At 40.4% G+C, this 13,479-nt stretch overlaps 1 protein-coding gene across 2 annotated transcripts in view; it reads left to right on the top strand.

The window, feature by feature from the left end:
* The window catches only part of Exoc6b (exocyst complex component 6B), a 424,430-nt gene that overhangs the window by 309,256 nt on the left and 101,695 nt on the right, over positions 1 to 13,479 (top strand). For both annotated transcript variants that reach the window (XM_021164559.1, XM_029478862.1), the window contains one exon: positions 4,059 to 4,132. In XM_021164559.1, the coding sequence (XP_021020218.1) occupies positions 4,059 to 4,132 (74 nt within the window). The remainder of the gene's footprint in view (positions 1 to 4,058; positions 4,133 to 13,479) is intronic.

Raw genomic sequence — 13,479 nt, 5'->3', positions numbered from 1 at the left:
AAGGGAGGCTTTGGTTCTGTGTGAAATGAAACAGACTCNTTTTATTTCCTGGATGGTGCTGAGGCTGCCCTGCAGAACCCTAGGCTGTGGACACTTTCATACTGACACAAGTCACTGAGAGACTGAAAAACTGCTGTACAGACCAAGTCCAAGAAGGACAAGTCCATGTCTGTGTCTGCCTCTTCCACTTGGCTGAGATTCCTGTCAGAAGTCCATGGCCCCAGAGGCCTTAGCATGTNCATGTGAAATTGTCTTGTCCACACATCAGCTTCCTTCTCACCTGCCAGGCAGTGTCTGAGAATCTGTGCATCTCAGCCCGTCTTGTTGTGTCTCTAGCCACTAAAAGAAGTACTGCTAATCAGTACTGTTTTATGTCACCACGCCTGTAATCTTGTATTCCCTCTTATTGCCTTACAAGTGTTTATAAAATACAAAGAAATCTCTCTCCTCTCTGTAGCAGCCTTGATAAAATTGTGAAATAGGTGCTTGCTAGCATGAGTCCCATCTATATTATATTTCACCTGGCTGAAATAAGGCTCTGCATGAATTCCTATTTTGTTTTTTAAATATTTACAGTTCTTACTAATTTTTTCATGTATTTATAAGATTTTTACTCTAGGAGGTTGTATTTCTGAGATTATATCAAATCACAGTTACAGAAATTTTATTTAATGCTCTTATTTAATTTTTCTAATACTACAAATGAAATTTTCTGTATTGTGCCTAACAGACTAGTCATGTTAAAACAGAATAATTAAGTGTCNGCCTATAAATTTTCCTATAAGTAAATGACTGCTCACTGAGCCATCCCTAGCTCAACTATATTTCTTTTCTTGTGTTGTCATAGGCACAGGACAATATTTCTTGACATTGTCACCAAACATCTGAGAGTTCAATAAAAGCTATGAACCTTTCTTTATAGAGAAGTGCTTACACACACACACACACACACACACACACACACACACACACACACACTACAGTTATAAGGATAATTAGTTGTGATATGCCTGCCACTCTGCCAAGCTGCTTATATGTGTGACTTGGCTTATTGCTTATCATTACAGTATAAGAAGTGATCTGCTATTCTAATTTTTGATTTAATGATTTTTAAAGACATAAACAAAGTTAAGTCATTTATTGAACTCCGGAGATCTACAAGTGGAGATGTAGAGCTCCAGTTTTGGGGCGGCGGCTGCCACGTGCTGTTGCTGCTGCTGCTGTTCTCTCTCTCTCTCTCTCTCTCTCTCTCTCTCTCTCTCTCTCTCTCTCTCTCNCNCNCNCACACACACACACACACACACANACACACACACACACACACACGACTGTTCCCTTAAAAACTAAAACCTATAACAACCCAGAGACTTTTGCTGTCATTTATAGGTCTAGGTTTCTAGTGAATCTTGATTTTCATGTAAATTATTTAATTGAAACACAATATTTGTTAAGCATCTACTATTCTTTAATATGTAAAACATTTATATAAGGGTATTAGAAACATGCTGGATTTTTTTTTTTACTTAATTTTTTACTTATTCACTTTACATCCTGCTCACTACCACCTCCTGAGCGTCTACTATTTTTAATAATTGTTGTGCTTTGTAATAGGGTCCTTATCTCTAAGGAATTGACTATCTTTACTATCAATGTGGGATTATAGGGATTATAGGATTGTAGTTCAGTAATAACATACTTGACAAGCATGCACAAGGACTTAGGTTTGATGCTCAGTACTGATAAAATAAAAAGAGGAAAAATTACAGATAAGAAGTTCACTTTACAGTAATTAGACATTTCCATAAGTGATTTGTAGAGATTAATCTCTTCACTTCATCGTACCTCGCATAATTATCATTCTCTGGTTCTCTTTATAAAAAGGCTTCAGTATCTTGTGGGAACCTGAGGATTTGGTATGTCATAAAAATCAGGTCTCTAAAGTAAATGAGAGATCAGCAGGAAACATATCCAGACTCGTGAGCCAGTTTATCTATCAACCAGGTTCATGTTCAGTGAGGAGTAGCATGAACATAAGCCTAGCTCTCGAGCCTTCCAGTGGGATGTCATGGGGAATTCTGTGGAGTTTGACAAAGGCAGGACAGCAGAACATCCCAACAGCTGGGCTCCTTCTGATAGAGAGGACTTGAAACGCTTTAAATAAGGCAACACTGGCTTGAATGATACAGACAATCTGTAACCTTGGAGGAAGTACGCAAACTGAACACTCAACAAGGCTGTTGGGAAGAGAGGCTGTAGTTATAACTGGAAGAACTTGTTTCAACAAGTGCATCATGTGAAGTAATTGTACACTTGGGATGCACAGTTCCTGTACTCCAGGTTACTAAATATGATTGTACTGTTACTTACTGCACATTACTGTTGCTGTACAGGCTATGCTGTGTCAAGCTTTTCAATTAATGTTTGTACATTTTAGAACTTTACTCTTTTGAAACTTGGGTTTCTTAGTCATCCTTTGGATAATGTTGGATTCTAAGTTTTGACATAATGAGTTTTCTTCTCAAAGCAAACAGCCACTTTACTTAGGCTGTCTGTGTTTGGAGTTGATCTCTTTTCTTATTCATCCTTTTCATTTGAAATGTCTGCAATAAGAGTATTTTGTATTCAGGTATATACCACATTTATGCCATATTGAAATTAATGTGCTGATTTATAATTCTTTCATATGATGTTCCCTTGTCTCTATAGTCTAGTTTGACATTATTTTTAAAACTGGGACTGCAATTTTATGTACATCTATTATGGTTTCAAGATGAGTAGAAAGGGAGAGACAAAGCCAAACAAGCGGTAATCTTTGTTCGTACATCATCTTTTGAATTTGTCCTATATAGAGAGTCTTCTACTTTTCTAGCTAGCTGTGAAAAATAAAAAGACAATATTACAGCAGTTCTATAGGTTCTTAACTTTGATCTTGAAGAATATGTATCTTTTCATGTTTTTTTCCAAGTACTCGAGCTGCTTTTATTGTAAATAGTAGATAGATGTGAAATGCCCATCATGATTTGACTTCACAGGAAGAACTGAAATTACAGTAACTCCCAGATCCTGGTTGTGCTATGTGCTTATCTGTGTGGAAGGATCTTTAGCCTTTTTGATTTTGTAATAAGAAGGGCTCAGAGACAATAACCTTGTCATTCTTAAGTTGTAGTAGCATTTGTCCCTGTAGTCCTTCGCCATTTCTTTCTTGATAAAGATGTGGAAGCCAGAATTCTAAGAGTGCATTGTTTCAGGTGCTACTGAGAACTGAAGATAGCATCCATATGAGCCTCTTTGACCTTTGAGGAAGCAGGTGGAGGGAAGAAAAGATGGAATTTTTAAAGCAGCTTGGAAATGAAAGTCAAGGGCAAAGACTGTAGGAGAAGGACACACATATGCAAATGTCCCTTACCATCTGTAGTAAGCCTCATCCAGGTGGGCATCCTCACATCTGCCAATACTGCTTTGCTTTTTTAAGCCAAATTCTGATCAAGGCAGCAGCTGCTGCTAGTGGTGTGCATGCGTGTGTCATGTAGGAGGTTGGCACTCATGAGATAATACAAATAATCAGTGAAGGAATAATTAATGATGTGGCAGGGAATATTTTTGATAAATGCTTAGGGAATGAGGTGACAGGCGTGAAATTAGAAAATTCCTTCAGTGATCTGAAATATAAATAGCTTTCGGAACTGAAAAGAGTTTCTCAGCTGAAGATTTTATTGTGTTGAGAGGAAAAACTTTTTTCTTTTCCCCCCTCCCTTCCTCCTTTGCAAGTTGTTTGTCCATTCACAAAACAAATACTCTGGAGCCCAGAGCGGCTCATGGGAATAAATTTCAGGTCGAATTAGTACAGTTTCCTTGCTGTCAGGATGCTGGAATTAATGGTGTTTTGATGACACGAATTTTGAAGGGCCAACAAAGAGGCTGAAGGGAGAGAGACATGACTCCTTAGAAGCTCAGGCCTCCTCTCCCCCAGCTTCTCTTGTCTTCCCTGTCATCCGTCTGCCAATCTCCCTGTCCATGGTTAGTTAAAGGCGCTTTTTATCCTCTTTTCTTTCCCACAGAGTTTGCCAGATCCGGCCCGGTGCCTGGGTTCCAGGAGGACACGCTGCAGTTGGCCTTCATCGACTTGAGACAAGTAAGTCTTTGTGTTTTTGTTTTTTGTTTTTCTTTTAAGATGTGTGACTGAAGACCATCAGGTCTTAAGGAAAAGGGGAGGGGAGGGCGTTTGGCATTGGTGATTCACACTGGAGACCTAAGGGCTTTTCCCTGTGTTTGAGGCCACCTCTTTTATTTAGCTATCTGAGATCCTTAGCAATGGTGGAGTAAAGATTTTGTGGGTAGAAGGGTAGGCAGGGGGTGGGAGGAGGGATCCATAGAGTAGAGGGACTCAAGTGACCCTCAAGTGATGCGATCCATTGTGTGGCCATTGACTTCTGCAGACACAGCGAAAAGATGACTCGTCAAACCCATGCTAAGCAGGTGCACTGATGCAGAGACTGCCTGCCTAGAGAACTTTGTCTGTGGATAATGTGGCCAGTAGTGTTGAAGAAAAATGAAATGCTTTGCTTTCTGGGTTGTTAGTGTGGTTTGTTGACTTTTCCTTGCTGCCTCATACCTTCCGTTGCCTCCTTTGTAGAATGCAGTCAGTCATCAGCAATGGAGTGGAGTGGGGTGCTTACAGATGGTCTGCAAAGGTTCTGACCAGTCATGCTAGCCTGATGGGAAATCCTGTTACAGTGTCATGATGAAGGCTGGTACTTAGGTCTACCTGAGCTTTGGCAAGCCCGTAAGATGGAAAGGCCACCCATAGCTGTTTTTGCAAACTAGAAAGGGAGGGTTGGTAGGTAGGCCCTGGTGTTTGGGGTATAGGAAGACAAGGTGGGTGGGGGCCAAAAGGGAGAGCTGTAACTATGCTCTGTCATCTCTTCACTCTGAAGATGGATGGGGTTGGATAGAAAGTGTGAATGAAGTAAGCATCAATGACTGATGCTTCTCTCCTATTAAAACAATCTTTTTTTGTCTGTTTGAGAAGGGGGCTGGCTTTGTTTCTCCTGCCATAATGATGCAGTGCCTCTTGTTTTCAAAGCTGACATAGTTTGCATTCTGAAAACTTGTAGATGCCCAGAGTGTTTCTTAAAGCTGTAGGACCCCTTGTCTGGGTAACCTCCTTACCACTGTGTCTGGATTCCTGCCGGAATAGCTTTTAACCCGTAATGGATGGCCTGAGCTAGCCCTGGACCCTTGTGGATGGGCAGTGTAATCTGTCATTGATGACAATTCCGGAAAGCCCTGTTCAGCAGAATCATGTATCTATAGTCCCACCAAGGTTTGAGGATTCAGGCCACGTCCTAGAAACGTGTGTCAACTTAATATTTGGGGGCTGGGTTACGGGTTCTCTTTTTCATAAAACTTTCCTAGCATTGTCAGAAATGGGGCTCTCCCCCCAAGGCTGAATACCTTCCACCTCTAGATTTGAGATGCTCAAGTTTTAGCCTTTGCTCTAACATGGGAAGAATGAAATTTTGTTTTAGGGTTCAGTGGGGATGCGTCCCCTCCCTCTGGAATTTGTTCTCCAAAACCTCTATGCCAGTTCAAGCTTCTTAGAAAACAGAAAGTGTTTTTCATTGGAGGGGCATAGCCAAGAAAAAGTCTTTCTTTTTTCACTGTTCGTGCATAGAAAATGTCATTCTCAGTAGTTTGTGACTCTGGTACCTATGGAAAGCAATTAGTGTTTAAAGATAATGTGATCTGAGGGGTAAATGGGAAAGCACATCAGGGTGAGTGCAAGCACTTGTGAGCTCAGTGGAGAGTCTGAAGGGCCTGTTTGGGCTGCATTCCCACCCTGAGTGTTTCTTTTGTGATGTTTAAATGGTAAAAGCTCAAAATACAGAATTTTACTGATAATGACAGACTGTATCATAAATTCCACTTATTCCTTTCTCTGTTACAGCAGTTGGAAAGGAGTCATTCCCAACCTAGATGAGTTGAACCACATCCTTAGTTTAAGGCTGTGTTACCAGATAGCTGACATGCTACAAAACAAACCTTTCACATTCTGGTCTAAAAAGATCTCTTTCTTTTAGTTTATCTAGACCATTCTCAGATGTTCACACTACAAGTAAAACTCCATTTGTATGTTATAATAGGAGACTTAATGTAAGATGAGGTGTGGCTAAGTGTTTGTACTCCTCACAGTCCTAAAGCACAATTCTAAATTGGGAGGTGTACCATAGAACTTGCAATGTCCCCTTGCAGTGTTCTCCATCTCTGCAGAACACACAACCCACACTGTGTGTTGGGTCTCACTTGGGGAGAACTCTACCCAGAGCAACACGTTCACCTACAAGAAATATCATTGTAAAATGGCCATAACCAGTCTCAGTGCTAGCCCTTTGAATCTGTTTTCATTGCCTGCTTGTTTTAGAAGAGGCTTTGGCTTTCTGTTCCTTTTGCTGCCAGTCATCTTCTTTTCTGATGCTGGTTCGTTTCTCTGTGCAGGAGTGGTTCCTCTTCATCCGGCCTGTGGATGGTGGTTTTATGGACTGAACCTACAAGTGGGGCTCTCACTAGTCCTGTTCTTTAAGATTTGTCAGCACAGAGATTCTGTCATTCTCACAACTATCTAAACCTGTTTGGTTCTAATTTTATTATTTGACTTACTAATAGACTTAATTAGGCTTTTACAAGTTAAAGATCAAAACAGTAAATGGAATGAGCAGGGACTAGTACTATAGCTCAGCAAGTGAAGCACTCGCCATGAAAACCTGCCTGAGTTTGCTTCCAGAGAACTGACTGCACAAAGTTATTCTCTGACCTCTGCAGTGGCATGGCACACACACACCCTCATCCTGTACACACACACTAATAATAGTAAATAATCTAAAATGGTAATGGAAACACCAGAAGTGAAAATTTAAAGCAAATGTTATATGACATTTTCTTACCAAGTGTCTGATTATCCAAGATAGAGCATACACAAGAGCTCCCAGAACACCCCCCACCAAAAACAAAACAAAAACAAAACAAAACAAAACAAAACAAAACAAAACACAATTCCACTGGAGTCTAGCTGGAGTTACTTAGTCTCCAGTTCAAGGGGTTGTTTATAGGGAGCACGAGCAACTTAATCAGCTAAGCCATTGCCGAAGAACTGCCCCTGCCCAGCATTTGTAGCTTCAGAGAGGGGAGGAGAATCACTCCCCTCCTCCACGTCCAGGAGGAATGCATAAGGGCCATAGGAGTCCTGTAGGCAATCACAGGTGCTATGATTTCAAGATGGCAGTAGCCAAGCCAGGCAACAGCTGTGCCTGTCCCAAGCAGGAAAGGCAAACTGTAGGGTATATGCCCATGTAAAAGGGGTCTGACCTGGTGTGCTTCAGGATGAGTAGTCTTTCAATGCCATGTATATACTGGCTGTTTGCCTGTCTGGTTTCTAAGTGTGTCATGCCGATCATGCACTCATGTTCTCTTGTGTTAGACTTTCAGATGCAATTAGGTGAATGATAATTTAAAACGTATTCAAAATATGGACATTGATGAAAGAATCTCTGTATAGGCTGTAATAGCAGAGTGTAATTTAAAAGCCCTGTAATTTCATTAGAAAGAAAATTAGATGTGGAATATAAAGCCATTCATCCTTTTTCACATACTCTATTTCCATTTTTCTACTTCTTAAGGTAAAAAGTGAAATGACATTTTGAATATACAAGCTTTCATGATATTTCAGATTTAAAATACATTGACATACACTTTTCATTTGTTAAGATTCTAGAATTAGAAAATCTGCTATTAATAATAATGAACTATTCAGTACAAGTTGAAAGGTTTTTTCCTTAACATGTCATATTTATGTTATATAAGTTCAGTTTCAGTACAATTTTACATGCAAAAATATGTATATATTTCATCTTCCAAGCTTGGGGAATATTAAAAGCTTGAGAACAAAATAAAATCTCATTTAATGAACCATTTTAAAGTGGTAGCTACTCTCCAGAAATTGGTGACCTCTAGTTATTCCTCTTTAGGCATTATTATGAGCCAGCAGTAGATTCTTGGTGGCTTTTTACTTTTTAGCAATTCTATGGGGAAAACGTGAAGTAGAAATGCTGCTGACCATCAACCCTGGCTTTTCATTTCAGTTCATTTCATCAAACACCAAGTGCCTGTTGTACACACAGCTTAAATGATGCACAGTGAGCNCACACTGAGTGTGACTTCTGCCTAAAGGACCACATGGACGATCACTAAATAATTCTAATATGGACATGTTGTGATAAGAATTGTCGTGTAAACAATAGAACATTGTATGTATTTCAGTTGTTTGACTTTCATAACATACTGGCTTGAACTATGTGTGGTGTTCAGAATTCTATTAATCAGCAATGCTAGATCACTGAGCAAGTCTCTTCACTACAGTTAGCTGCTGCATTGAAAAGATTGGCCAGTGTAGAAGCTCTCAACACCTATGGCCAGCTCTTCTCTGCTCCATGTGATGTTTCATGCACAAGCAGCCTTCTATAGAACCCTTTGGGAAGGGTTCCAAAAGAGGAAGTGAACAAAAACATTGAGGTCTGTGCTCAGAACTAGCAGATCATCACTTCCACCACATTTTATTGTCTTCGGCTAGACACAGGGTCAATTCAGTGTAAAGAAATTGGGACATAAACTGCATCTTATAGTCTAGCTGGAATTGAATACTTATACATGAAAAGTGCAGATCAGGGACAAGACTGAACCTATAAGTACCAAAGGGGTCCATTTTAGGCACAAAGAACTGTAAAATAATCGTGGAGAGGAGAATTAAACTGAAAGAAAATTAGACTCTCTGTCTTCCTCTGTATGTCTCTGTGTTTCTGCCTCTGTCTGTCGATCTATCTCTTTCTCTTTGTGTGTGTGTGTGTATATATCANTGTGTGTATGTCATTGTGAGTGTGTATTGGTTTAAGATGTAGACTCTTCATTCCTTTGGTTATTAAGATCTTTAGCCCTTGTCCTCTAAGTTGTCTTATTCTGTCTTTATTCTCTGCTGTTATGTTTCTTGAGAATCTTTTTTAATGTCCTATTTATCCTGCTTCAATGCTGTAAAGTGTGTTACCCTAGAATATTTGATGCTGTTGTTATTTGAATTCACTATGAGGGCATCTTGCTGCCCAAAGAAGGTATGTTGTATTTATTTAGCTTACAGTGTTCACCTTCCATGTCTTAAAAGCAGTTAACAGTTGCAGATGACCTTTTCTTATTAATATCACCTTATCCTCCCCTTTGTCTGCATTAAATGTTTTTAAAGCTGAATGAACAAGCCTATGACATTGCATCAGATCTCCTGAATGAAGCTTGTTGGCAAGGCACTTCCACACTGAGCCATCCCAAGATATCTGGGCTTTTTTTAGAGTGAGCTGGGGATATTCCCTCTAGGGCACTTATTCCCCAACTTCTTCCCTGCATCTAAAGTAAACACAGTGCATTTCCATTGCAGACGCAGGGCTTGCCTTAAAAACAACAGTAGTGTCTAAAGAGCTGCCTATCCATTTCTTTCTGGTTGTGGAATAGATTATGGTGCTATTTCTGTTAAGGTAAAAGGAATAAGTAACTTGAGTTAGTCTCCACGTAGAACCAGAAAACAATTCAGAAACCTTTGTCCAGCTTCACTTCTTATTTTCTATTGTGTCTTGATCCTACTCAATAAAGATTTTGTTTTGAAATAATGAACATTATATTATTCCCAAAATAAACCTTCCCTCTGTTAATTATTTAAATGCTAGTCTTAGTAGAAAATCCATCAATGGATGATTCTGTGACCTATCACACGTTAAAATATACTTTGATTCACAGGCTAACCATTCTAAACTACTGACTAACTGGGGGACATTACCAGAGCCAAGTAGGAGTTGGGCAGCCCCATGTTTCAAAAGGCCCCAGGTGCAAGTTATCATTTCTTATCACAAACAAGAAGTTGTTAGCATAAAGCTACCTCCCACAGTGCTTCTTCATATTAGTCCTTCAACTGCTGGAATGTGAGGGACTTTTAGACAGTTTATAAGATTATATTTATTGTATTATTAACATTGTTGTTGTGAGAGGCTTTTAGACAGTTTATAAAATTAGATTTATGATATCATTGTTGTTTATAAGATTATATTTATCATATTGTTTTTTATATTATTATTATTATTATTATTATTATTATTAGCAGGCCCTCACCATGTAGCCCAGGTTGGATTTGTACTCTGGATCCTCAACTTCCTGAGTGCTGGAATTATGAAAATGTATTGCCATGCCTGGCACAAAGATTCCTGGAGAATAGTACTAGGGGCTGTATAGTAGGGGAATGAGTGTAAGAAAGAGAGAGTCTTGGTAGTGGGCATCAGAGGAAAGTGTTAAGACCCCTTCATCAGGTGTCTTAGTTACCTTTCTATTGCTGTAAGAGCATCACTAAAACAACTTATAAAAGAATGCACCTAATTGGTGGCTTGCCTACAGTTTGAGAGTGTGAATCCTTGACCATCATGGCGAGAAGCATGGCATCAGGCAAGCAGGTACAGCACTGGAGCTGTAGAGGAGAGTTTAGAACAGATCTACAAATTGGAGGCAGAGAAAAGAAGCTGGGTCTGGCATGGGCTTTTGAAACTTCAAAGCCCAACTATAGTGACACACCTCCTCCAACAAAGTCATAACTCTTTAACTTTCCCAAAACAGCTCCANCAAACTAGAAATTAATCAGCTAAATATATGAGCTTATAGGGCCATTTTCACTCAAACCATCATAGGAGGGAACTGTCTAGGCCAATAATTGTGTTTGTAGAAGCCCTTCCCAAGCACTGCTGCTTGGCAGGGGTCCTTTTCAATTATGTATGAATGTGAGTGTGTCAGCCTGCAAGCTCAGGCATCATCTGCCCCAGTCAAAAATGAATAGGTTGATAAATTGTGGACGATGAGACTCATATGGATTGTAGGTCTGGAAGGAAGGGTCCTGCTGTGTCTGACACATGACCTATAGGCCACACAGGGCAGCTCTGAATGTGGCCCCACAAAAATCATAACTTACTTAAAACTTTATGATACTTGTTTGCTATTGTTTTTAATCCAGATGTGCAATTCTTCTATTTGANTATTTGATGGCAACACCATGTTATAATGCCAAAAGGGTGGACACTCCTAAGCCTTAAAGCAGCCGTCCTGGTAAAGATAATCTGTACCACTAAGCTAGGGGCATGTATATAGAGAGATGACAGACCAACTGTGAAATCCAGATTGCTTGTATTTCAAAGGCAGGTGGTGGTCAGAAGAGGTCATGGTAGCATATCTGACTACCTGTACATATCTCTCTGCTCTCGCTGTCATCAGAAGTCCTGCTGGCCATAATTTGTGTTGTGACATAGGCACAGCANGCTGTTGAATACAGATGCCAATTTCCAGATTCAGGAAGCATTATCTTATATTTACCATCATGCTTCACACCATTAAAGAGTGAATAGAATACAGTGAAGGTGACAGGGCCCTTCTCTATAGACTTGGGTTCTTCTATCCACTCTGGCTTGAAAGCATGCTTTTCAGCTTTCTGCTCTTCCTGTAGTCACTCTTCGGGTAGTCCTGGTGCTTCAAGGAGATGTCACTTTCATTAGCTCATTTGTGTGTGTGCAGCCACACTTGTTCAATTTTAAGTACAGCTGCAGAACTTCCTGCAAGATCCACAGGCAAGGACAATTATGCTGTACCTTGATATTCAGATTCTCAGAAAAGGACTTTTAGCTTGAGGTAACACCAACCTAGCATTAAAATGGTAACTAACTTCAACAAGGTGGTCTTTTGGTTTTTGGAAACAGTTTTTTTGTTGTTTTGATGAAGTAATATTTTTTGCCGACACCTGTGCCCTTCAAGATTATGCCTCCTACATCAAAGGAAACTGATAGCAAGTATATCCTGTTCCTTATGTGATATATCTTCATATGGTGCTTATAACCTTATAAAAACTATGACTGGCTCAGCATAGGTCATGATAGGGCACAGTGATGAGGTCTTTTTGTAGAACCCCTTTCCAAGCACTGCTGTTTGGCAGGGCTCCTTTTTGACTGTGTGTAAACCNGAGTGCCAGCCTGCACGCTCGGGAGTCACCTGCCAGTCAGAGACAAATAGGTTGATGAGAGAAGGATGTTTTTTGCTCAGTATCCTCTTGCCATGGAGGAGTACTAGTTACAAAAGTCTGTACAGAATTGCTTTAGGGAGGCTGAGAATTGAAGAAGAAAAACTGCTAGTAAAGGACAACTACATGAAAGTCATGGTAGTTTACCATTTGTTCATTCATTCAGTAAAGGCTGGGTCCTTGAAGGGAAACTGGAAGATCAGGTGAACTCTGCAATGTATTTTCTAGTGTCTGATTTCCTCAGATGATGAAGAGACCTACTTTCTGGCAGTAGGTCATAAGGCCTTGGTTCTTTGTGGGGTGGCATTTGGTAGATAGTTAGCTTTTGGCCTGTTTGATGGTTCTTTCCTGTGAATCATTTGTGTGCCTGGCAGCACTGCTTATGGATGTCATATGTTATGGACCTTCCTAGGGTACTTTTATTGTTTTAATGNCAAATACATGATGACAGAAAGCCAAGTTCTTTTGGTTAGGTAGGTTAGGAGAAAACTCTTTTGGGTGCCCAGAAGCAACACAGCAGACTTTTGGAATATTTCCCCATGAAAAATCTGTTAGGTTTGGCCTTCTAGCTAGGGGGCCTCCCTAGTTATCATCTTCTTTTATTGCTTTCACCCCGTCTGGCCATAGCCAGGAGTTAGCTTGACTGTCCACATATTTTACTGCAGCTTGGAAGAGTACAGAAGACCTTTTCTACTGCATGGTAGAACAGAAATTTCCACAAATGGATCTGGTCTACCACAACCCTGGGATCTTTACATCAGCAGGACCACCATAATTCACCTTGGGTGTGATGATAGCATCACTCTCCAGAGCTCCCTACCAGGTCTGTCAGCACAGAAGTCGGGGCTATATTCCATTTCTGATTGTGAGCAAAGCCCTAACAATCATAGTATAGAAGCTTCCTGGTGGTTTCTGCCTTAGTCCATAGAGTGTGTCACTGAGCTCCTTCTGCTTCATCTTAGATGCCTGGTGTCTTAGTTAGGCTTTTACTGCTGTGAACAGATACCATGACCAAGGCAACTCTTATAAGGACAACATTTAATTGGGGCTGCCTTACAGGTTCAGAGGTTCAGTCCATTATTATGAAGGAACATTATAATGAAGGGACCATGGCAGCATCCAGGCAGGCATGGTACAGGAGGAGCTGAGAGTTCTACATCTTCATCTGAAGGCTGCTAGCAGAATACTGACTTCCAGGCAGCTAGGGTGAGGGTCTTAAAGCTCACACCCACAGTAACACACCTACTCCAACAAGGCCACACCCACTCCAACAGGGCCATGCCTTCTAAAAGTGCCACTCTCTGGGCCAAGCATATACACACCATAATACCTGGGGAGCCTGC

Source organism: Mus caroli, chromosome 6, assembly GCF_900094665.2.
Source record: "Mus caroli chromosome 6, CAROLI_EIJ_v1.1, whole genome shotgun sequence".
Lineage (NCBI taxonomy): Eukaryota > Metazoa > Chordata > Mammalia > Rodentia > Muridae > Mus > Mus caroli.
The sequence above is the reverse complement of the archived record's forward strand: the minus strand, read 5'-3'. Positions and strand labels throughout refer to the sequence as shown.